Source organism: Cynocephalus volans, chromosome 8 (assembly GCF_027409185.1).
Source record: "Cynocephalus volans isolate mCynVol1 chromosome 8, mCynVol1.pri, whole genome shotgun sequence".
Taxonomy (NCBI): domain Eukaryota; kingdom Metazoa; phylum Chordata; class Mammalia; order Dermoptera; family Cynocephalidae; genus Cynocephalus; species Cynocephalus volans.
In genome coordinates this window covers 95,935,176-95,962,014 of record NC_084467.1, presented here as the reverse complement: position 1 = coordinate 95,962,014, position 26,839 = coordinate 95,935,176, and the positions used below count along the sequence as shown (strand labels likewise).

General features: G+C 40.4%; 1 protein-coding gene across 1 annotated transcript; it reads right to left on the bottom strand.

Annotated features, from left to right (window-relative positions):
- Nucleotides 1–1,030: 1,030 nt before the first annotated feature.
- Nucleotides 1,031–25,569, bottom strand: FNDC7 (fibronectin type III domain containing 7). Its single transcript, XM_063107046.1, has 12 exons — nt 25,507–25,569; nt 24,932–24,950; nt 20,687–20,941; nt 19,698–19,958; nt 16,247–16,504; nt 12,253–12,507; nt 10,326–10,583; nt 9,219–9,473; nt 7,704–7,958; nt 5,808–6,068; nt 2,783–2,812; nt 1,031–1,062 (listed from the first exon to the last, which is right to left on the bottom strand). Exons 1-12 carry the CDS (start codon nt 25,567–25,569, stop codon nt 1,031–1,033), a joined length of 2,202 nt encoding a protein of 733 aa, XP_062963116.1.
- Nucleotides 25,570–26,839: the final 1,270 nt, after the last annotated feature.

The following is a 26,839-nucleotide window of genomic DNA, read 5'->3' as shown; positions in this document are numbered from 1 at the left end:
TGTGTGTGTATGTGTGTGTGTGTGTGTGTGTGTTACACAAGTCCTACTCGCACTGTTTTTTAATTAGGTTACTGGCATTAGAAGGACAAGCACTTTTCTGAGTACAACATATTTATGTTATATATTGCTGTCTTTCTTCTCCAAAGATGAAAAAAGCAGTACAGCGTGAGGGGGGATACAGCGAACAAGACTGAAGGTCCTCCCTGGAAAAGATGCATGCATGTATGTCAGTCTGCCATAGTTTGAGGCTCTGCCCTTGCTTAGTCACAAAGCATGACTGCAATCCTTCTAGAAACAGGCCAGCAGCTCTGCTATCCCAGACGCTCCTGCAGATGTCACATCACGTGAAGCTTTGGCTCAGCAAGCCCTGCAAACAGTTCTGCTTCCCTTCTAGCTTGCTATGAGGGCATCTGTTACCACAGGTTGCTTGGCAGCTGCTGCTATCCACCCCATGCTAAAATCCTGGTGGTCTGTCTCGAGACGAGCACTGTCTCTGTGTGAGCGGCTTGACTTCTCTGGCAGTGAACACTTCCAGCCCCTGAATGGCTAGGGACTGCATCTGCAAGTTCTGGTGTTGATGAAACACTCATAACATGGATATGTTGAAGTCTGTGGCATGGCTGGATGTAAAATCTCAGAACGGATTTTTGCTAAGCAGGCCTTTCATGTTTCCAGGATTCTCACAGTGTGCTGGCTCACTCTGGCAGCCTTTCAGAGGACTTTCTGGATTCATTTCTTTACAGAGTCCTTTCCACAGAAGATCTTGAACTCCTGTGCAGATGAGGACATGCTTGACCTTGCCCTCAGGAAGCAGAGTCAGAGTTGTTATTCTAAAGGCCAAAGGAGCTTTTCCTATCCTAGAGGCATTTTGTATTCTAATAGATCCTTTCCAACTCTAATCACTAATAATTAGACAACTCTGCAAAAGAAATGGGAAGAATTTAACAAAGAACAAACGTTGCCATGCAATCACACAAAATCAGTTTACGTTACTCACCTGGTCAAATCTCTATTTTTATCCAGGACTCTGTCATTCTGCATTTCTCTTCCCTCTGTAAATCACTGAAAAGGGCAAGGAAGAGAAGAGGCAGAAAAATGTATTAAATACACAGACGTTTTCTTAAACTAAAAAACACAAATGTCATTGCAATTTTATTAGTATTTTGGTTTGAAATGCTGTTTTTCCAGCCCTTCACAGCAAGTAGGTAGGAAACTAAGACCATTTGAACAGTTCAAAGGATAAATTGTTCAAAATGAATAGCATTTTCTAACTAATCAGGATGATATCTCTCCCGCTTTATGAAGGAATCCTCCCAGGGCGTCTCTTTGAGCTCAGATTACTGACTCAGGATAAGGAACTTTCCTCTCTACCCCAGACCAACTTGCTGTGTTCCTCAGGGAGCTCCAAAATTTAATTGATTCAGGGAGTTATGCAGGGAGTACATAAACCTGTTTGACTGCTAAAGAAGTTGCAGAGAAGAAACATCCTCAAAGTTCTACAGGTATGTGCTGGTGACATTGACACCTGCTGGATGCTGAAGATGAAGGATGTTATCTTCATGTCCCATAGAGTGATGTCAGGCACAAACCCATCTTGTTAGAGCCCTGTCACCTCAGATAGATAGTTTTCCTCTCCTTTTCAATCTCCATCAAATTTCCAGCCTCAGAGTAGCTTTCTTGAATTAGAGACTTGGTTCTCAAACTTTAGTGTGCATCAAAATCACTTAGAGGGCTTGTTAAAACAAAGATGTTGGGCCCCAGCCCCAGAATTAGATTCAGTAGGTCTGTGGTAGAGCCCCAGAAATTACGTTTCTAAGAGGTTCCCAGATGATGCTGATGCTGTTGGTCCTAGAACCACACTTTGAGAACCAATGAGTTAGGGTACTATGAGGACTAAGGTTAAAATGCAAATATCTTCATTAGAAGTAGGACATTAAAATGTTAATAACTGGTACATAATATGTATGGTATGAGTGTGGTGTGAGTTTAAACTGATCTTGAATTAATAATAACTATCATTTATGAAGTTCTTACTATGGGCCTGTCATTGTGTCACTGCCCTTTCAGCACCCCTTCTTCTCCACTGGGCACACCCACCCATGCAAACTAGAAGCAAACACCCTAGCTCCCTGCAGGCTGTTAACAGTTTCCCTCTAACACTTGGCCACCAAAAGTGTGGTTGGACCAGCAGCATTGGCATCATCAGCATCACCACCAGGACCTTGTTAGAATTGCAGGGTCTCAGACCCTCCCCACATCTGCCAAATCAGAATCTGGCTTTAACAAGGCCCCAGATGATTTATAAGGCATAATCAAGTTTGAGAAGCACTGCTCTACAGCATCAGTTCTCAGCCTTGGCTACACTTTAGAATCACCTGAGGACCTTTTAAAAATTCTGATGCCCAGGCTTTACCCCAGACCAACTGAATCAGTTAATTGTAAGCTTGCCAGGTGATTCTGATGTACATCAGGGCTGGGAACCACTCTCTGAAGTATGAGGGATTAAGCAGCTGCCCCTCCAAAAATTATTTACATCTTACTGTGGGAGAAAACTGAAAAGACTTCAGAGGAATTCATCTCAACTGGTGGAATCTGAAGGGAGGCACTATAATAGGGTGAAAAAGTTATGGGAGGGAAGAGCAGGAACCCCTGCATCCCAGAAAGAAAGCATTTGCCTTTCTGACTAATAGAAGAGTCAGCTATGATCTTGACTCCACTAAGTAACCTCAAAATGCAAAAACAAAATTTCCCTTCTATTTTATCCACAAGAAAAATGACTTACCCATTCCAAGTGTACTTCCAGAGCAGGTTACTGTAATAAATAAAAATACAAGCATGTAAGATATATTTATTGGGCTGGCTAGTTAGCTCAGTTGGTTAAAACACGGTGTTATAATAACGTCAGGGTTCGGATCCCTATACTGGCCAGCCGCAAAAAACAAAAACAAAAACAGAATGAGTAAGAATGAACTTGGGTGATGAGAGGAGACACCTACTATCAGTATGACTTTGGCAAGTCACTTTTCTGTGCCTCAGTGTATCTGTAAAATAGTAAGAATAAGAATGCCAACCTCACAGGGTTGTTGTAAGGATTAACTGAGATAATATGTGTAAAGCCCTTAGGATAGTGCCTGGCACATAGCACTCAATAAATATTAGTCATTATTATCATTTGTAATATTGTCCTGATTATCAGAATAAGCATCACTGATATTAAACAAACAAACAAAAATAAAAATCTTCTCCCAAATGCATGGTTTTTACTAGGGATACAAAGCAAAAGTGGATTCCCTAACTTGAATCTAGAAACCAAATCCTTACTTAGGTGAAATGTCTGCAGGCTTGAGAGTTCTAACTGATAGGATTTCTGGTGGTTAACAAGCCGTCAGAGGAATGACTCTCTAAGGGATGAACTGTGGCCATGGAGCAAGAGAAAGAACAAAAGACTTCCATCACTCACTAAGCTGTATGATCATAGGCACATAAACTCTCTTATTCATTCTTTTTAAAATTTAAAATATATTGGGCAGCAGTTATGTACTAAGTACTGAGAATCAGAGAACTCATCATTTATTATGGGAGATTAACAAATTCTCAACTCATACTACTATGTTGTGGTAAAGAGAAGGGTGCTGTGGGGTCATGAAGGAAGGAGGCAGAGGGTTAACTCAGCCTATGAAAATTGAGAAGGCTTCACAGAAGAGGGGAAACTCGGGCCAGTGGAGTTCTCTTGGTGGAGGTGGGGTGGAATTCCAGGCAAAAAGAAGAGCACTGTGCTGGCTCAGAAACATGATGTAGCATGGTATGTGTGTGTGGCAGGGGCAGGCGTGTGTGAATGACTTGATGTGCTTGGACTACAGAACAGAGTGCTCTCAGGAGGGATGTTGTGGAATGAGCCTAGAATTTCACTGTTCAATACAGTAGCCACTCACCACGCATAACTACCTAGCACTTGATATGTGGCTAATCTGAATTGAGATGTGCTATACATATAAAATGCACACCAGATTTCGAAGACTTAGTATGAAAAAATTCAAAATATCTTAATTTTCATATTGATGAGATGTAGAAATGATAACATTTTGGATATGTTGAGTTAACTGAAATGTATTATCAAATTAATTTCACCTATTTTTACTTTTTTAATCTGACTACTAGAAAATTAAAATTTTTATACATGGCTTACATTAAATTTCTATTGGACAGATTGTGAGGGACCTTGAATGCCATGCTCAGAGCACTGAATTTTATCCTAAAGAGCAATGGAAAGCTTTTGAAGATATCGAAAAGCATGAAAGTAACAATCAGATCAGTGTCCTAGAATGACAGCTCTGCTAATAGTAAGGAAGCTGGAGTGAGGGCAGGAAGACAGGAATGGTGCAGTAGTCTAGAATGGTGGTGAGGGCCTGAAGCATAGCAGTAGCTGTGGGAATGAAGGGAGGAAGTTGGGTTTAGGAACCATCATGAAGGTGAACCGGACAGCAATTGGAGACTTCTTAGACATGGAGGGTGAAGGAGAGGGAAGCTGACTCCAGGGTTTTCAGCTAGTGTACCTGAAGGAAGATCAGAAATAGCAGAGGAGCAAGAGTTCCTTTGGCCCTGAGGAGTTTGAAATGCCTGGGGCACCTCCACGTGGAGGTGTCAAGTTTGAATACGGATTCAGAGGTTAGGAAAAGAGAAGAGTTATAGATAGAGATTTGAGAGCCTCTGAGCCTCAGTTTCCTCATTTATACATTGGAGATAAAATTTGTTGAATCTACCTCATAGGATTATTTTGAGCACTCAATGAGATATGGAATGTGAAAACACTTGATAAATTGTAAAATATTACACAAATGTGATGAAGTGTTATTAGTGAGCTACAGCTCCTCTTCCTAAGAGCTCATCCTGACCCCAAGAACCTATTTCTGTCCCTTCTCATAGGGCTAGGCTTTAGGCCAGCTTGTTCTGTGGACAAGATAATGAAAAAACAAGGTATCAGAGTGTGACATCCAAGGACAGTGAGAACACACCCTCAAGAAGAATTGGCCTTGTTCTATCAACAAGAGCTATTTTGAACCTCTTGTCACATACGTATGATTGGAAATTATAGATTCTTGTTATCATCAGTAAAGGTTTGTGAGCTAATATTTATTCCTCTTCCTGTGTTCACCTGCAAAGTTCTTGGGCTTCATCATCTCTTTTCTTCTCTTTTAGAAATATATGAAAAATATATGGCTATGCCCTGAGCAAGGTAGCAGAAGGCTCTGGAACAAGAGCAGGAGAATTGCTAATGATTTTCTGCCAGCTCTGGTGAGATGGCAGTTGTTGACAGCTGTGTTTTGTGATTACAGACTGTCTGTCCATTCATATTTCCAAACCCAGCTTATGACTTATAAATTCATTTTTTCTGATCCTCCAACTTTTCCTCGGTCATAATCCTCAATCTGAACAAGTAAAAGTTCAAGTCTTTTAACATCTAACATTCCAGATATCATTATCTCTAAGACGATGTTAAAAATCTATCCCCAAATCTCCAAGCAGAAAATCATTTTAAATTTGCTTTACAGCAGCAAGCATCTGGCCCTCTTTCTGAAGGGGAAGAGAGGAACAGAGAAGAGAAACGTGTCTCCAAATTAAATGATAATAAAGTACCACAATTCCAAAGAAGCTTGGGATTCCCCATAGCCAGAATCTGCCTGTTACATGTAGAAATTTCACACCTCTGAGACCTTCCTACATAGCGAATGAGTGTGATTGCTCTGAGTCTTAATTCACTGATCTGAGCTGAGGGTTAGTTTTAAGTAAAGGGTCATTACTTGCTTTACCTGAGTATATTTTTTTGGGACAGAAAGTGAGCTTCAGTCCTGTTTCAGCAACAGGTGAGACCATTACAGTATACACATCCCCACAGGGTATCTCGGTGACATCACAGAAACTGAGGCCAGTAGTTGGGGCACATGTAAAAATGCCTTTGGAGCCATAGAGGTCAGTGCTGTAATTGGCAGAGCCCCTGGAGGCTTGCCAGTAGACCCGGATGCCATTAGGGCCCAGCCTATATAATTTCACCCCCAAAGGGCAGCAGGCACCTGCAGGATAAAAACAAACACAAAATCACTTATTCCACAATCACACAAACACCTTTATTACTATAGGGAAAAAATATAAGTAACCTATTCTAAATAATATGATTAATTACTGATTAGGTTAGAGCAAAATTTGAAGTGATATGCAAGTTCTTTCCATGGTGGGCCACATGATCAGAAATACGAGTGAGGATGCTGTGGGGAGTTTTTAATACAGAACAACGGTGAGTCAAAAGGTCCACACTTGGCAGATATATATTGTACAAACTATGAGTCAAATGCACAGAATCCTTGTCAAGATCCCTTATAATGCCCTAGTTTCATTTGATTTTAGTCGGATTAAATTTAAATACAATCAATTGCATACTGCTTTAATTGAAAATACCAGTCTTGCTGAGCTGAGTAGCATGAGGCCTTGGGAGCAGCCACTTACACCAAGTTTGCCGGTGTACACTTCATCCAGGCTAGCTGATTAGGTACTTCTCCCCTTTTCTAAATATCTGAGCAGGCCACACATTAGGTGCCAAGCAGGGAAACAAATAGGGGAACCCTTAGTAATGTAAAATAAAAATGCTATTGTACAACTAAAAAAAAGTTATTATAGATAATCAGGCTCATTGATTTATTCTTTGGAAAAAAAATTTTGAGGTGTGAAAATAAGCAATGGGCCATATTCCCAGACCTGGATATCAAGGTGAGAACTTAGGCAGCAAAGCTAACAAATGATAATGGGCCAAAAGAATGAGCTTACATATTTGCAACATATTGTAAACACTTTCACATTATGATTTATTTTTATTCTCAAAACAACTTTGAGAGATAAGCTATTTTTTTCTTACAAATGAGACAGAATCAGGGAAGATAAGTCAACACAACTTGTAAGAAGCCATGTCTAATATAGACTCCCAATTGAAGACTCTATTACCTTTGGGATGCCAAACTTATATTTCAATTCTCCCATCCCATGCTCCGGGCAGAGCATAACTAACTGATCATTGTACTCTTTCTCTTTAAGCCAGAGGCATTTTCAGGAGTTTTTTCAAGACAATGCTACAAGCAGCTGCTTCAGTGGATTAGAATCATGTAAGAAGAATCTTCCCGCTAACCCTGTACCACTTTTGCCCTCCCCTGCTATTCCCTAATGGTTTGGTCTTTGTGAAGAACAAGGTACCATCAGTAGACAGATGCCTTTGCTCTCTCAGCCTGTTGAATTAGGAAATCACAGAAGGAGCTAGAGTGGCTTAGAAGTGAGAGGTAGTGGCATAATATTGAGAAGAAAAAATGCAAATCAATTACTGTAGACTGTGTGATCTAATGCTTTCTGAAAACTCTGCCAGGCTGAGTTACTCTGTGCTGCAGGTAACCGTGTCTCATAAAAATACATCATCCCTTCAGTAAAAGTATATCAGCCTTGTTACCAGGGGATTTAATTCACCAACTGACAACAGAAGCCTCTGAAACTTTGAGGTTCTAAGTCAAGGGGAAAACTGTAAACATTTTAGAAAGTGATCTGAATTTACAATGCAAGCTAGGTAGAGATGCAGCATCTTTTTAAATGAGAAGGAAGGGCTTATGTCTAGATTTGTAACAGTTGAGTCCTTACTGATACTCTAGAGCTAGAGTTTAGAATTCACTTACTAGAGGAATAACTCTGGTAGGCGCAGTCCGCAGTTAACCCAGTGGCACTAATTGCTTTTAATACCAGTGTGTAATTGGCGCCACATGTGATGCATCCCAGGAGGCAGTGGTTTTGATGGGTGTGACACTTAGACTGCCCGGTGTGTGACTCCAGAACTGTCACATAGGTTTGGGCCACCAACCCACTAATCCAACTCACGTTGATTACTGATTGGGTGACCTGAGTTACTGTCAGACTAGCTGGACAGCATGGCCCTTAAATGGGGAAAAAGAAAAAGAATTAGGGATTTATTTCCACTGAAGATCATCTGTGAAAAATGACCAAGAATAGTATTTTGCCTGTGTTTAACTCAATATCCTAAAGTTCTAAAACTTCCTTTTGTTGGTGAAAATTTTCCTTTTGCTCATTCCCTCTGACACATCAAGTAACATTAACTGTATATAGTGGGTGCCTTCCCCAAGAATGCAGTGGACTAACTAGCTGTGGGTAATGTGAAGTTTCCCCCAGTTTCTTTTCCAAAATAAGAAAGAAATCCTTTGTTGTTCCCCAATGTGAACAATTCCAGTTGCAAATTTCAAAGCAATGGTTGCATTCACCTCTTCTCCCAATATAACATTTCATAGCATTTGCAATTACCTGTAAATGTATTTTGCCTTTATTGTGCATTTCATAGTACATCACTGATATAAAAGCTTGATTTCTTAGCCACCTAAGATAGCAGTGTTTCAATTTTTTCAGGGATATAGGATACCTAGATCTTTATGCATACTTGGCATTGTCTGTATTCTGCTATATGCTCCCCCCCCTTTTTTTTAGGTGTTTCAACTTTTACAATCAAAACTGCTACCTATCATTGTATTAAGAAAAAATAATATACAAAGGCTTTAAGTAATTTGCTAAATTTTGCTCACACAGTGCTATGAAGCAATAACAGTTTCTTTTATGGAGCTCTTACTACGCATCAGGAACTAAGCAAATGCTTTGCTGCATTAGTTAACTTAATTCTAGCAACCACCCTATGAAGCAATTGTCCCCCTTTTACCGACTAGGAAACAAACTCAGAAAGCATTTTCTTAGAGAAAGATTTGAAAGGGCTGAGCCAAAGAAATAAACAATAAACTAGCTCATTTGGTTGCTTAGTAGCTGTTTTGATAGATCATATCATGAGAGAATATGAATTCAAATAAATGTTCTGAAGAGTCAATATATGAGGAGCTTTCAAAAAGTTCATGGGAAGATTCATATTATCTTTTAATTCTATTTTTCCATGAACTTTTTGAAGTACCCTCTTATTGCTCCTCTAGTGCCAATGCAAGAATTCACTAGAATTTGATAATATTTTTACAGAACCTGTAAAATGTTGAAAGTTTTCTTAGACTGGGCTCTTTGAAAGGCCTTTGAGTTTAATGTATTTCTATTATACTTAAGGTAGATTAAATAAGAAAGTTCACATCTTCGAACAATTCCTAAGGACCCCACTGAAGTCCACATTCAGGTTGGTGGTTGCTACATACCTGTTTCCAGGGGCACACTGTGGCTGGGCAGACTCTGTCCTGCCTGTGTTTCGGCCACAGCAGTGACAGAGAACACTGAGCCACAAGGCAAGCCCTCCATGGTGCAGGACTCTCCCGTGCTGCTGCATCGATACAGTCCCTTCTCCCCCTTGGCGGTCACTGTATAAGTAGCGTCATCATTAGTGGCTTGCCAGTGTACATTAATTATGGAAAGTGCATCCTTCGAAACATTTTTTATTTCAGGACTGCAAGGAGCTAAGAGATTTTAGAGTATTAATTGAAACAGCACGAGTCAAAAATATTACATGTGCTTTTGGGTGTAAAACTGATTGTTTTGCCCAATGAGATCATCATCATTTTCAACCATGCCATGAGGGAGGCTAAGACCATAGAGCCTGTATGTGAAAAACTGTTGACATTGTCATAGAGTACTGGGTTCCTATAGTGTTGGACAACTGGAAAATGTTTAAGAGCATCTTGGACTCCAAAAGCAAAAGTAAGACAGAGTTAGCTAGTTAGGTCAGATTGATAGAACTTGGTGTTATAACACCAAGGTCAAAGGTTCAGATCCTCACAACATCCAGCCACCAAAAAAAAAAAAAAGAAAAAGAAAAAGAAAAAGTAAATAAGACAACCCCCCCCCAAAAAACCCACGCAAAGCAAAAAAATATGTATATTATACTTAAGATATTTGCATTTCACTCAAGTAACTTATACCTCAATTTAAAAAAAAAATTTAAAAAAATGAAAGTGGAGAAAACATTAATAAAAGTTAAGGACTTTTTTAAAAAAGTAAGACAAACATTTGCACACCATGGTGTGAATACAGGCAGCTCCTCAAAGGTAGGAGGCACTAAAGGGCCGAGGTAATCACCTAGTCACTGGCGGCAAAACCTCCCATTCTCCCCAGGGGCTCCTCTTTTGTTTTCTTTTTTTCCACTTTCCTCTTCTGCCTTTCCTGAGCATATCAGGGGCTCTAAGGATACCCACAAGGAGTGGTTAGTGGGATTTAACCTTTTAATAGGTCTTTCTGGCTGCCCATCCTGAGGCACATAGCTGGGGTGAATTATTCAGACACCCGTGGATGAGATGGTCACTGCACCATACCTGTGGTTATAAACTGGGAAGTACATGACGTATTGCTGCCCCGGACTTCACTGAACGAGTATACTGTGATGTTGTACTTGGTGTCACACTCTAGAGCCGAAAGGGTGCAAGCAGGAGCAGTGTCATTGCACTCAACCACATTGTATCCATCTACAGCCTTGGTTTCATAGAGTTCGGCACCACGGACAGGAGACCAGACAATCTCTACTCTGTCACTGGACACCAGCACAGGGTTAATGTCAGTAGGACAACAGGGAGCTGAAAGCAGGAACATAGAGATCAGCACGGGAGTAATGCCACCAGAGAAGGCATCGAGTCCTGAGCTCCCCAGGCCCAGAGCTCCCCCCGCCACACCCTCCTAAACTACTGCAATAACCTCCTACAGGTCTGTCCAGTTCAGTCTTTGCCTAACTCACACTGCAAAGAGGAGAAATCCTCAGCATGACATTTAAGGTCATTACAAGCTGTAATGTTCAGCTGTACCTCCCCCATCCCTGCCATTCCAGACTCCTCAATTCCGCAGCCCACTTGTGCTTTCATTTCTCTATGCCTTGAAGACTGCTGGCCTCTCCACCAGAAAGCCTTTCCCCTCTTCTGTCTGACAAAATCATACTTAGTCTAAATTCTTTTTTTTTTTTTTAAAAGATGACCGGTAAGGGGATCTTAACCCTTGATTTGGTGTTGTCAGCACCATGCTCACCCAATGAGCTAACCGGCCATCCCTATATGGGAAATGAACCCACGGCCTTGGTGTTATCAGCACCGCACTCTCCCGAGTGAGCCACGGGCCGGCCCATACTTAGTCTAACTTCTCAGATCCTGTCAGTCTTTCCAGACATGAAACCAGATAACACTTGGGGGAGGAGAGGGAGCATATTGTATTAGTGGGTCTTATAAGAGACCCTAAGGAATCACACTGACAAATTTTTAACTCAATTTGGAGTTTCTCTCAGATGATCTTGCCCCACCTACATTCCATCCACCCTTAAAGTTCCAGTTCAAGGCCACTCCTTCTGGAACACCCTCCAGTGTTCTTGAGACCTTATTGGTAGCCTCTTACTCCATATTCCGAAGACACTAATTATTTGGATCCCCCATCCTGGTAAAATTTATTGTAATCCAGAGTATTTTTATATAATTATATTACAGTATTCATATTTGCACATATGGCTAATTATCTTCAAGTCACTCACTTCATTGATTCTTCAGAAATCAAGCATTTCCCATATGCTGATCACTATGACAAGCACTGAGGACAAAGAGATAAATAAAACATAATCCCTGCCCTGTACAAGACCCAAGCCTACTGGAGAATAATAGAAACAGAATAATGATGCTCATAAAATATTTGCATGGCGTTTTATCACATACAAAGACCTTTTCACATTCATGTTCTCATTATTATATTTAGTCCCATTTTACAGGGGAGGATACTAAGGAACTAGCAAGGTGGACATTGTTATCCCCATTATACAAATGAGTTAGTGGTCAAGTTAGGACATAAACCCAGGTGTCCTACTCCAAAGCCCTCCACACCGTGAGCATCTCGTCCATTACATCTCAGTCTCTCTAGTCTCAGGGAGACTGAACCCCTGAAATGAAGGGACTACATCCCCTTCAGCATCTAGTGCAGGCCTAAACACTGGGTAGATCTTTGCAGAGAGTTCAATTTTTCAGAGCAAGTTTGAACAACTACATTCTTTTCCCTCTTTTCATTCCTAAACCTTGAATTCTTATTAAGGTTGGGTCCATGATGACAAAATTTCCTAATCTGGAAAGAAATTAGCTTTCTAACCTGGGATGAGAAATTAGCTTTCTGTTCTAGAATGACTCCGAGGTGGTAAGTCACTATGCGCAACAGGCGATCCCTTTTGTAGCTGAGTTGAGTCAATTCAGAACTCCCTTTACAAATATCAACACAACTCACCTGTGGTATAATTGAATACGTCACCCAAAGGACTCTGCCCTGCCTTGTTATAGGCAAAAACACTGATAAAGTAAGTGAATCCACACTCAGATAAGAAATTGCACTGGGTAAGGGATGTGTTGCAGTGCACTTCCAAGCCATCATCACTCTTCACAAAGGCCACGTAGTAATCACCCAGATCTACACTGGACCAAGCCACAGACAGGTGGCCAGGAGGGTCTTCTTGGATCGTCACTCTTCCAGGTGCACAAGCAACTAGGAAATGATCAATAATTAGCTGTTGTAAGACTACTGCAGGACATTTTCTTTGCATCTTTATAATTATCCAAGACTTCAAGACAACCCAAATAAGCAACTCTGAGTTTTGTAACAGATTGAATGTGGTGCACAACATGCAAAATATGTACCAGAAGCATTAGCAGCTTTTCTTTTTTTTTTTGTGGCTAACTGGTACAGGGATCTGAACCCTTGATCTGGTGTTAGAAGATTTTCTTTATAGAGCCAAAGGCTAAGCTATAGGGCCCAAACCACTACAACAAGCTCCAATGACCTGTCCAAATTATCTTGTTACATGAAATATTGTTTAAAATAATGGGCCGTCAGAGTTTGATAGTCATTTTCAGATAGGAGATTTTCACTGTTAGAATGTTTGGTGAAAGGGCCGAGCCCGTGGCGCACTTGGTAGAGTGCTGCGCTGGGAGCGCGGCAACGCTCCCGCCGCGGGTTCGGATCCTATATAAGAATGACAGGTGCACTCACTGGCTGAGTGCCGGTCACGAAAAAAACGACAAAAAAAAAAAAAAAAAAGAATGTTTGGTGAAAGATTTGACCTCATCCAGAGATGAAACCAGTCTGGCCTGAGTGGAATAGTGAATAACCCAGAAGTTGTTTGTTTTTTTGAGATAAAAAATAGTCATCATTCATTGTGCTCTCTATTAAAATTTTCTCTAATTTTTCCAACAATTATCATTTTACAATTGAGGAAACTGAGGCTCATAGAGCTTAGGAGAATTGCTCAAGCTCACATAGCTAGGAAGGGATGGAGCTGGATCTTCCTGGGGGTTTGTGTGTAGAGCCCCCATAGTACGGACAGTTCTGCCAACAGCAGCCTCTCATGCACTGAATGACAGAACTTATTCTCATGCCCGTTCCATCCTCCAGGGAGCACTGTAAGTAGAAACTTAAAATACTAGATGCTATAGACAAGGAACAAATCAAATAATTTGTTCAGTGCAAACCAAGGAGACATCCTCAGATGTCCTAAAATTTATCTCACATAATACATGCTAGACTATGTCAGAAACAGGCATTGATTGCCTTGGTTAATATTGCCTGTTTTTCTGTGTTAAGGCAATTGTCTCATTTATCCAGGAGTAGCACGGAATGAACTCTTCTGAAGGAATACATTGAAATGAGGTTTATAACAGAACCCCCTACTACAACCAGGCACCCTGTGCTAGCGCCTTGGGGCCTGCTTGGGGACCTGGGGCATGGAAAAGGAGACCGGACCCCCCATCCCACAACCAGACACCCCATGCCAGCACCTTGGGGCCTGCCCGGGGATCTAGGGCATGGAGAAGAGGACTGGACCCCCCCACACAACCTGGCACACCGTGCCAGAGCCTCGGGACCCACTCAGGGACCCAGAGCTTGGAACCGGAGATTAGACACTCTCCACAACCAGGCACACTGCCAGCACCACGGAGCAGGCCAAAAACATCTCCACGTGGGTGGCCCACCACAGCCACCACGACAACCATGGCTGCTGCAAAGGCAGCTAGATGCCACAACCACCACGCAGAACATCCGCCAGCCACTGGAGTGAGTTGACACAAGGAGAGTCATCAGCAGAAATAAAGGAGGAGGATGTCTGTCTCCACAGAGCCCATTTCATAGTGACAGAAGAGACATCTGCTCTATGATAGTATTGGGGGACCTGATCATGCCTCTCAGTGTTGTACAGATCATTTGGGCAGCAAATCAACAGAGTAACCATTATTCTTTCAGAGGGTGAGAAGAAATCTGGGGTGATTAGAGGGGGGAGGTGGAGAGTAAGGGGGATGGGGAGGGATTGGACAAGGGGCATGAAGAATAATTACAATTTGTAAGAATACATATTCTAGTAATATTGATTTGATCCACATATCTCAATGTTGAACCCCCAAAATATGTATAATCAATTTTGATTTAATAAAAATTTAAAAAAAAAAAAGAAATGAAGTTTATTCGTTCAAGCCCTGAGCCTTTAAAATTTTAGTCATCTCCAATGGAAATTTTCCTAAAATATATTACACAGTTCTAAGCCCCAGGAAACACATAGTACTTTCTAAACGTAGTTCTTTCATTGATACATCAAAGTTGTTTCTAAGATCACAACTGATTGTGTTATACACAAACTACAGTGGTACCTCCTGGACTGATAAGTGTGCAGGACTATTTCAGTAGCACCTAACCCTGACTGCACATTACAATTACCTGGGGAGATTTTACAAACTATTCATATTCAGAATCTATTCTAAGCAACTCCAGTTTAATTGGTCTTAGGTGAGACCTGGTACTGGCATTTTATAAAAGCTCCCCAGATACTCTTAACACGCCCAAGATGGAAAAACACTGGGTAGTTCTCTGCTGCATTAAATGACTAACTCAGAACTGTTATGCTTTTGAAAGTGGTTCTTATTTCTTTTCTCACTCTCAGCAATCCCATCCTCATAACCACTTCTAATGTATCATCCACATTAAATTATAGTTGTCAAAGGAGAAGCCAAATGACCAAGTTTGTTATCAGTGACCTTAATTTAACATGACTCTAAGAAACTGTGGGTATGTGGGATTGGGTGTATTTTTTCCTGAGAGTAGAGCATATTGGCTTGATGACAGCTCCTTTCCTCTCTTCTCAGAAGCCTTTTAAACTTAGAACGACATTTTAAAAGTTTATATATTCATATTCTGAACATTCTCTTATGTCACTAAATAAACTATGAAAACCTGAAAAAAAAAAAAACTTAGAACGATGTAATTCTGTTAGATAAAGTGGACATTATTAATTACCTACATTATCTTTGGCTTAGGGGATTGAAATCAGGCAAACTTGAGCGTGAATCCCAGCTCTACTACCACTTACTAACAGTGTACATTTGGGAACGTTATTTAACCTCTCTGAGCTTCAATTATATGAAAAAGGAGATAATAGAGCCTACCTCACTGAGTTATCATGAGAATTAAATAAAAGAATGTATTTATAGTGCCTGAGACACAGTAGGTCTTCACTATATGTTAGTTTCCATCCTGCACCACAGATATTTCTAAATAGAAGAGTAAACCTCCACATATGTATGTCTTTATGTCTCCAATAAGAATGAAAATGGAAAAATATCTAAACACATATTCAGAACTAGAAATATCCTACCTTTACCTTTTTTTTTTTTTTTTTTAAAGATGACTGGTAAGGGGATCTTAACCCTTGACTTGGTGTTGTCAGCACCACGCTCACCCAGTGAGCTAACCGGCCATCCCTATATGGGATCTGAACCTGGGGCCTTGGTATTATCAGCACCACAGTCTCCCGAGTGAGTCACGGGCTGGCCCCTACCTCTATCTTTTAAAAATAGCTCCACCAAGCCTAGATTATGAAACATGATGTAAAGAAGAGGCAGTTATCTGTACTGCACAATTAGAGCTGTGTATAACTCAAACTGGATCTTAGAATTTTTATATCCTTAAAAAAGAAAAAGAAAAAAACTAATTAATAAAAGATCTAGAATAGGAGCCAGGCCTCCTAATTTTCAAAGAAGTGCTTTTTTGCAATGCACAATATCTGGTTTCACTATCAATATTATTCCAACTCATCAGAATGTCCAACTCAATGCTTTCATTGAGACCGGCTTTTGTTTTCACTCTTTCCAGAGTGTTCTAGAACACAGTCAGATATTATCTGTTTCCCTTATCACTTTGACTTGCCAGCCCTTCAGCGATCACAATCTTGTTTACATACCAGTTTTCAGGGTTGCTCCTGAAGATGATTTGCTAGATCCAGCATCATTACTTGCTAAAACTGAAATCAGGTACTCAGTTCCACATTGGAGGGAGGAGATGGTGCAGGAACTGAAAGTTGTACTACAGCTCAGCTCTGAAGAGTCACTCAAAGCCATCACAGTATAGTTGAAAGCTCCTTCTGTTGGTGCCCACGAAACAGATGCCTTCAGAGCCCCACTATCAAAAGAGACTTGAATGTTGGCAGGGGCATGAGGACCTATATTTTTGAGAAACAGTTAAGATTTTGTAGTAGCCTCAAGAACCCAAGTAAGATTTGGCTTAACAATGTTGTGGAGCTCAGAGGATAAGTCGCCCCAATAACTGGATAATTACAAGTGTTCAAAGCAGAAAATTGGAATTCAGGGTACCTCAGAACAGGTAACACATCTGCCATTAACTATACAAATCCATAATTAGCTATGTGACCTTGACCATATTAATCTTTTTGTTATTTAGTAATATTTTTCTCATCTGTAAAACGGATCTAATAAGATCAGTGCCTAACACATATAGGTGTTAAAAAAGCATATTTTCAATGAATGAATGAATAAATATACTATTTGACAAGTGGTCAGAAGAATTAAGTGAAATTATAAAAGTGAAGGACTAAAAGGGCCACGTGAGTATGATGTTATTCAGTGATAGTCAAAATATTTTCTCTATTATTGATTGATGAAGCTAAACATATCTCTTCTTCACTTTTGAACATGTTCTAAGACTTTTACTGTAATAGCTTTTAAGTCATAATTGTTTCTAGAGGAGCAGACTTTCTTTCCATTCTAAATCAAAGGCAAGGAAGGAGAGTATCAAGTGTCATGATCAAACATTAAGGCAGTCATTTGTTTATTTATTTATTTATTTGTTTGTTTGTTTGTTTGTTTATCTATCTATTTAGGCAGCTGGCAGGTACGGGGATCTGAACTCTTGACCTTGGTGTTACAAGGCCATGCTCTAACCAACTGACCTAACTGGCCAGCTCAAGGCAGTCTTCTAGTGTCTCTAAAGCACTTTCCCTTATATTCTTATAAATATGCCTCCCTTTCTTTAGGGTTATCCCATTTAAAAAGCTTGAGGAGGTATCCTCCTGGGCTGAGGAGGAGAAAAGTTGACCTCAATTCTCCTTTGGAACCCTGCTATAACAAAGACCACCCAGCAGGCTTTCGAAAAATTTTGGACAGCCCGTGAACAGAAAGCAGCATCTCTTTGGACACATCTGGGGTAAACAGAGAAGGCCTTTTTGAGGATACATGGACCTAACTCATTCTCTGAAAAGAAGGCACCTGCCATGTTTCTCTCATAGGCCATCCTGACAGACTCTTCTCCACCTGCATGTCAACATGTCTGCAGAGGCAGGTCTACTTTGGGGTAGTGCTAGGCCCAAGGCTAGCAGTGGTAGCCTGTAGTGTTTTAGGACACCCTGCTTTTCCCACATGGGGCATGGGAGAACTAGGAAAAATAGAGTAACGGGAGGGTTTTATGGGTTCAGTTGGGTCTCCCGCAAATTCATGTTACAGTTCTAACCCCTAGTATCTTCAGAATGAGACCTTATTTGGAAATAGGGTCATAGCAGATGCAATGACCCTGCTATGGGTCATTGTTTAAGATTAGTTAAGATGAGGTCATTAGGGCAGGCCCTAATCCAGTATTACTAATGTCCTTAAAAAGAAATTTACACACAGACATATGCATATAGGGAAAATGCCATGTGAACATGAAGATGGCCATTTACAAGCCAAGGAGAAAGCCTGGAATAGAGCCCGCAGAAGGAACCAACCCTGCCAACACCTTGATTTCAGACTTAATAGACTCCAGAACAGTAAATTTCCCCAATAAATTTCTGTTGTTTAAGCCACCCAGTTGGTGGTACTTTGTTATAGCAGCCCTAGAAAACTGATACAGAGGCTAAATCCAAATTCTCCAAAGTTTTTTAGAACATAAGGAAACAAGTGGAGGGGAGGCTTTAAGAAACCGGTCATCTCTAGGAGCTGGTTCTCTCGGTTCCCAGCATCTGATGTGGATGCTCCTCCTGTGCCACTCTGTGCCCACACATCTTCTATCAAAGCACCCATTACACGGAAATGAGCTGTTGAGTTGTGCTTTGATTTCTCCTTGGACACATCAGTTCTTTGAGTGTAAAAATCATGCTTTATTTGATTTTGTATTCTCATCAGCAAAACTATGCCCAGCACATAGTGGACCCTCAATAAATGTTTGAAGAGGTAAAGAAGGGGGGGGAGGGAGGGGGAGAGGGAAGGAGAGAGGGAGGGAGGGAGGGAGTAAAGAGAAAGGAAAGGGAAGAGAAAGAAAAGAGAAAAAAAGAAAAGAAAGCCTAGGCAAAGGACTAGGGAGACTGGTCTATCACAGACAATCTGAATCACCAAGCCCATCATAAATCACCTTAGGGCTACTTGCTATGTTTTCTCCCTAGAGAAGTATAACAAAATGCAAACCTTTCTCTTCTCCCTACATTTCTGCCTTGGCTCACAGACAATTGGGTTTCCATTGCCTTCCAATTCCAGGAAAAGTTGGAGAGAACATTTCTGGTTTCTTTCCACCTTTTCCTTGGTCTTCGTCAAGGGATGAAACAGCTAATTTGGTTGGTGAGAGTCTGACATCTGCTTAGGCCACATTGCCAGTGGACGGCTTACTCTGCCTCAAGAGAAGAATAAAACCTGTCTCTGTCTCTGTCTGTCCCCTTCCCTCACTCCCTCTCATTCTTTTGGCTCACTCCAGCAGCTCAGTTTGGACTTCAGTTATTGTGCTGTAGGATCCCCTGGTTGGGGTACCCCTGGGGTGGGGTGGTGAGAGAACACACAACATGCTCTAGCTTCCCAGCCTACGATAGAGGAAAGGTGGTGGGAAGCCCTATGTCAGCCTTGGCCTAAGTCAAGGCCTTTGGGAAATAGATGTGACACACTGATTCTCCCCAAGCATAAAGCACCATGACAGCAGGAACTTTGTTTTGTTTGCTGCTGTGTCTGTAGAACAATGCCAGCTGATAGCTGGCACACACTCACTAAGTGTTGAATAAATGAATTCCAGTTTGGCCCAATTCTTTTTGTTTACACTATTGGCTTGAACCCAGCAAGGGACAAGCGTGATTGGAAACCTAACAAGAATCATCTCCTTCTGGGTGGTATTGAATGGGTATGCTGAACTTGAGGTGGATAGCAGAGGGGGAGGTGTCATACTCTATGAATTCTGAGCAGCATTTTTTTATGCATGCAGTAAGCATTTAAACTACTGAGGAGGAATAGTTAAGGCACTATAAATAACTTCAAAATACATTTAAATAGCTGCTGCCAGCTACTCTGTTCTTATCACTTAACACTGCTCTTGACAGCTAAGCTGCACAGCCCCCTCATTAATAAAAAATGAGGTTGTTTGAGGCTGAGCTGAGAAGACCTTACTTGTTCTTTGATTACAGGTGGAGTCATCTCCAGGGATTCCATTGGCATTCCATGCATAGGCCTTTATGGTGTAGAGAGTCCCGGCATCTAAACTGGTGAATGTCAAGGAGGTGTTTGTAGTATTCTCTTTCCATATTGTTCCCAAGCCATTGGCTTGCATGATGGACACAGAGAACCCAATTGCCATATATACGGCTTCCCACTGCACAAGAATAGAATCTGGACTTGGACAGCTTACTTCTAGAATTGGTGCAGCCAACACTAAAAAAACAAAAACACATGCATTTGTGTTACAGAAGTCCAATAGAGGATAATTCAAATATAGAAATAAGTAAATTGAGGTTGATTAGCAAATAATTATAAAATAATTTTAAAAAGTAAAAGTTTTCATGGCAGAGTTCCATTAAATAATTGTTATTTAAGTGTGTATTAATCATAAATGACTTTGCAGATGAACTGGGAACAGAGAAACTCTAAATATTAGGTACTACTTTCAACTGGAAGTTGGTCAGAAATTACGTAAAGCATCCCTATAATCATAATATAAATCACAGCGGGAAATGATGTTTAAACTATTCAATGTGTACATAACTTTTCAGAAATATGCCTAGGTACAATTTTGTCAACTCAATTTAAGGAATGCTGATGACAAACTCCAAATGTTTTTATTCGTTAACATATATGCCATGCGGTCAAAGTGCAGCAAAATTCCTACTATGTGTTCTTTATTTGGATGGTTAAAAACAGAAATCCCTTTCACAGAGATTTAAAAGCAGAGATGCTTTTAAAGATGACCAGAAATGGGCTTTATTTTCCAAAGCAAAGCATCTGGCATTTAAATGCCACCTCCTCCACAGATACCCAGGTTCCCCATGGGCCCTGAATTGTAGGCACTCTCGTGACACCAAATTACATTATGCATTTGCTCCACTGGTATGACTCATTCAGGTCACAAGCAAATGCTCAACCGAGGATGAACATTCCGCTACCTGTCTTTGCCTGCTTTGGAGGTGATTCCTGGCTTCTCCCCATATCACTGATGGATTTGATGGTGATTTTGTACAAGGTTGCAGCCTTCAGGCCTGTCACAGTGCCTGGGGAATTGGCCACCATGGTTTCAATGACTGTGTCCTCGTCTTCAGCTGTGAGGAGGTAACTGGTGGCCCCTGGCACTGTAGCCCATTCTACAGTGATACTGTTGCTGATTTTTGAATATGCCTGATCAATAGTGGGTATTTCAGGAGCTGAAAGATATTGGGAAGTTGTACATTAGCCAGGATATATACAAGGATTACTTCTTTCATCATTTTACTCTTCTTCAAGGATTCAGATTCCCATACTGGCCAGCCGCCAAAAACACGAAACAAAAAAACCCAATCAAACATTTTACCCTTCAAACTAAATTATTCTCATGCCATCCTTCAAACATAAGCTTTGCCCTTATTTTCCCCAGATCAAGGAAAAACAGAGAAAAAGGAAGGCAAAGCTATCTCCAGAAGAGAGCCAGAAAGCTCAGACCTCTCATTCAGGGATGGGATTTCAAAGAGGTTTTGCCCAGTTGTCTGTGGGGTAATTTGCACTTTTTGTACCTCTAAAAGAGTAAAAAGAGAGTGGGAAGTGATTGAGGGAAAGAACTCTGACAGGTGGGAATGACTGAGGGACTTTATTACAGAGGATTCTACTCTAGTTTGGTGTTCTGTGAAGTTTCCAGGCTGCTTTGCCAATGATCTCCCCTCCTGTCCCACAGCTGTGCTACAGCTGCCTCCAGCTGGGACCACCTCTGTGCCCCCACCTCTGCCCAATGGCTGTGGTCACTCCCTCATGCACCTTGCACATTTCCCAAATGGCATTTAATGTAAAGGAAGAAGGAAGGAGAATTGAATTCTTTGTTATAATTACTCCATACTACTTTCTTTTGTATTATCAGAGTAGAACAATTTTCAGATTCTTCTGTATAAAATAAAAATAAGCTTATTCTCCCTTTCTCTACAGAATATTTGCCTCAGCATAAGAACGAGATGCTGTGTTCCCTCTTCACTTGTTCACTTGTGCCTGGCCATGGTTTGCCAGGGGGATATAAAAAATGCTTATGTCATGAGCTTACACAAGGTACTCCTGTATTTTGGTTATGGGTAGGAGATACAGTATGGTTGTCAGATTTACTACTTTACAAAAATCCACAGACACAAAAATGTCCTGGATGCAGGAGATTCAAGTAGAATAAGGTCAAATGAAAATAGCTGGGTTTTAAGTTTAAAACTGGCCCTTGTGCTTTTATGTTTAACATATTTCATTTGCTGGGTAAAATTACTATATGTCAAATTCAAAACTAAAAGGCAAAACAAACAAAACTATAGGGCAAAGAGGGAGAAAGAATAAATACAGATGTGTGATTTGCCAGTATCATCTCCTCCGTCTCCTGCAGCCAAATCCCTACTAGCATGATACAGACAACTCTCTCCTTCTGTACCAATAGCCCAGAAAGTTGGCTTTGGCAGCATCTCGGAAATAACCATGTTGAAAAAATGAACAAAGTCTCCACTGTGCACTGCCAGACATTCCTTGAACATCACCCAGTACTGTCTCTTTTGCCATAGAAAGACAATTTTGATAGTTGTATATGATGGCCTGCTCTTCTTAGCCATTTGCCAGTTGAAGCTGATTCTGCAGGAAGAACTTATGTCTCCTCTCCCCCTTGCAAAATATAAAGCCCCAGCAGGGGGGCTCCCCATTTCATCCCACTGTCACACACATCCCTCTTCTGCTCTCCCAGTTATTTGTCCTGTGCACAATGCCTCTTTCCTCTGATTGTCTGATGTCTCTCAACTCCTTTTGTTTCCTTTGTCCCCACAGTTTATCATATGTCCTACATTAGCCAGTCCTGCTCATTGAAGGAACTAACTTCCTGGGAAAATGACAACCAAACTAGCCATAGACATAGGAGGCCTGCTAGTGCATTCATGGAGTGGTTTGAATGGCATCTAAAAGGCTAGCATGACACAAACTATCTCCACACAGTCCTGTCACAGGGCCCGAGGATGCCACAAAACTTGCCCCATTGAATGGAGCTAGGAGAGGCGCATTCACCTGGAAAGAGTAATACAGAAAGCCAGTATCAGCAGAATGAAACTCAGGGTGTGTGGTGGAAAAATAGCAAAGGATTTGGATTCAGGAACTCTGGGATTGAATCCTGGCTCTGCTATTTACTTTCATTTGCGGCCACGTGTGAGTCATTTAACCTCTTCTAGTCTCAGTTTTCTCCCTTGAGAAATGCAGAATATTAGTAATACCTACATGGTAGGATTTACTCTGAAACATAAAATACCTACATTTTAGGATCGTTGTAAAGATTAAGTGATATGGTGTATATTAAGGCACTTTGAAAGTGTGCATGCATGCGTGCGTGTGTGTGTGTGCGCATGTGTGTGTGTGTGTATGTACACCAAGATGAGCAAGTTTTAATGGGTTTTGAAAAGCCAGACCATATGGAGTAGTTCCAGTAAGAGTGAGATTCTGGGTAGTCTGGGGCACAAACAGGCTGGAGAGATGTGTTGCCTGTCTTACAGTTGGTTCTAGGGCAGGCTCTGACCAGCACCAGCAATGAAAGATCAATGCCTCTGTACTATGTTCCCCTGTAAGAGATGAGAAGCTTGAGTGACAGGTATAGGGCTCCATAAAGTAGCAATACTTCCTTACTCTTTCTTACTTTTTTGTTTAGCCTACTTACAAGATTGATGAAAGAGAAAACTTTATTCTCTGGATGTGCAGCCAACCACTCTGATCAGTCAAAAATGAAACCCTTTGATTCTCAGCATCTGTACATTCTACCAATTCAAAGAGATCTAAATTAGCCCATGAGGCCCCAGTGGCCAGGCACAGATGAACAGCTGATGCCAGAGCCCAAAGAGAATCAAAATACATATACCTAAAACGAAATATTTGATACAGCATAAATAAAACATATCCCATCTTTTGAAAAGAAAGGATGAATCAATTAACAGCATCAACAGTGTGGATGCTGTGGGGACAAAAATGGGGCCCATTCTGAGGGCTTTGTGTGTCCTGGATGTGCTAGGACCTTGTAAGAGAAGACAGAGCTAAGTTTTCCCACCCAAAGGCTACTTATTAAAGAAAAATTACTTTGTATATGACCAAGCAGTCCTTCTGATAGCTTTCTGACCAGTTCTGAAGGTCTCTTAAAATACGGCAAGAGAATAAGAATAAAACAGGAAATAATTTTTAAAACCTATTGTATATGCATGGATTTTATAAAATTTTATGGCTTGTCTATATATAAATTTTATATATAGCCAAATTTTTTAATTATCTTAATTCCACTTCCTTTTCTGTGGTGTAGACAAAATAACAAAAACTGTTCTAATTCATGTTGAATCACTGTGAGAGTCTATTGGTGATATAAGTGGTATTATGTGGTTCCTATAGATAATCTAAATCCCATTAAACATAAATTTACATTCCAGGGATTTAGATTTCTAGACTGTATGAGCTAGGAGAGGCCTTTAGACAAGTTATTTTGCTTTCAGTCATTTATTCAAGAAAAATGATCAAATCTTTTTGAAAGAAAGCCCTTTTTCAGCTCTGAGTTACCATTGTCTATATCTTAAAAATGCACTATCAGAAGTGTAAAGTCCTTTTTGATTAAAGTAGGGAATCTTGACAATTTAATTTAATCACATACAGCATTTCTAGTTTTCTTCTCTATTTCCCCAAAAGACAAATAACAAAAGTTATATAAATTAGACTCTTCACTATTTGTGACTATGTTTTTATTTCTTTGACTGGAACGATGATCATTGTAGAATTTTACTCATGGCTAAGCATGTATGAGAAAATGCATGGCTAGGGCCGGCCTGTGGCTCACTTGGGAGAGTGTGGTGCTGATAACACCAAGGCCATGGGTTTGGATCCCCTTACTGGTCATCTTAAAAAAAGAAAGAAAGAAAGAAAATGCATGGCTACATGACTCCATACATTGCTGTTCTCAATAAGAATAAATTACAAGGACTTGTCTTTTAAGTTTGATACATTTCTTTGTTTTACCAGTTATCGTCTCCCCAGCACCTGATATAGTGGTTATCATTCAGGCTGAGTGCTCAGAAAATGTTAAACTTTTTTCTGAAAATATCCTTTATATTTTAGAGTAGCCCTCGAATTGATAACGAAAAAGTAAGTCAAATATGCAGAGGGAAATCTTGCATGTCAGAAAATTTTACCTGTTTTTGCTGAAGCAACCTGAAAAGGAAAGTTTAGAAAGTTAGAACCAAAAGAAAAACACCATTTGGAAAAATGTAAGATATAAATCAGAGCAGTAATAAATTAATCACAACATTTTTATACAAAATGTGAGCAATCTTTCATTTCATGAGTATTTGTCTGCACAAATTTCTCAACACTCAACTCCACCACAAAGCAATTCTAAATAGAATTTAGAGGCTAGAAGCAGATCACATTACCATTTCATTTTTTCCTTTGAATCTGCCTATTGAAGTAAGTCAGTAGCTGCTGACAGATTTTCCAGAAATCTTTGTTTTTAAAATATAATGATAGTCTTGTTTTCTTTCTCTAGTATATCACATTAAATTTCAAACACACAAACATATACAATCTTGGTATGATACAAAAGTATTTTGATTTCTGTCTCCTCACTCCCTAGTACTTCAAAAAAGAGAAAGTTAAGGAATGTGTTTTTTCGCCCTAAATAGTTGCAGGTAGATGGAATGGTGAACTCACCATTTTAACCACTATACGATCACGGCGAGCTACCAAGGACTCCAGACCTTGAACTCACCATTTTAAGACAGATAAGACTGAATCCAATCAAAGACAAACATTTCTCCGGTCCACTAGCCATTCTGTTGGGCAGAGCACTCACATGACACAAAACAAAGTGATCAGGGTCCTCTTTGGTCCCCAGGAGGGCAGCACCGTTGGTCACTGCAATGTAGGGCTGTGATGCTGGGAACAGATCCTAGCAAGTAGCCGAGCTCCTCCCCTTCATTGTGGAGCTGACCTGTAACTAGGGGCACTGGGAGACTGGCAGAGACAGGTATTGCAAAAACTGAAAGAAAGAAGAGAGTTGGAGAAAGACATGCTAAGCAGGCCAAAAAACTACTGTAACCTCAGTTTCAAGGTGATATGTAGAAAGCATCCCTTTTCTTTAAAAAAATTTCTTTTCTAGGGCCGGCCTGTGGCTCACTCAGGAGAGTGCTGTGCTGATAACACCAAGGCCACAGGTTCAGATCCTATATAGGGATGGCCGGTTAGCTCACTGACTGAGCATGGTGCTGACAACACCAAGCTAAGCGTTAAGATCCCCTTACTGGTCATCTTAAAAAAAAAAAAAAAATCTTTTCTAGATAAAAAGTTTACAAAGACATACAGAAAACTGTTGATATGGTGGGATGATCATTTTAAACTCAGGGAACCTCACCAGCTTTAATTTTTGTTTTTCACTTTTATTTGTTGTTGTTCTAATTGTTGTTATTTCAGCCCAAAGTGATCAGTTTCACTATAGAGAGCAATTTGCTGCAAAGCTTCAATATGTGAGAAGAAAGCGCAGGAGCACATCCCTGCGCTGAGAATGATAGTGATAAGCACATTAAATTCATCCAGTCCCAGTACTACCCTGCAGTTCCAATACCTTTTATTTCCAGAGCCATCTTCCTCATTCAGGCTCTTAATAATAATGTGCATTTAATCTAACATTATAATATGTAATTCTAACAATAAACAAGTACATAAACAAAGAATAAACATAATTGACTGACTTGTCTGAAATCACACAAGTATTAAATGTTTGAGTTGGGATTAAAATTTATCAGTCTGTCCTTTGCTTCCATCTAAGATAAGACGAAAGGGACTGGATTTAACCTCTCTCACTTCAAGATTTATAATAAAGCTACTGTAATTAAGACAGGGTGGTACTGGCATCAAGATAGATAAATAGATCAATAGAACAGAAAGTCCAAAAAAAGGCTTACACATGTATGAACAATTGGTTTTCAACAAGGTGCAGAGGCGATCCAAAGGACAAAGGATAGACTTTTTTAACAAATGGTGATGGAACAATTGAATAACAATACACAAAAGACATGAACTAGGTCAATATCTCCTACCATATT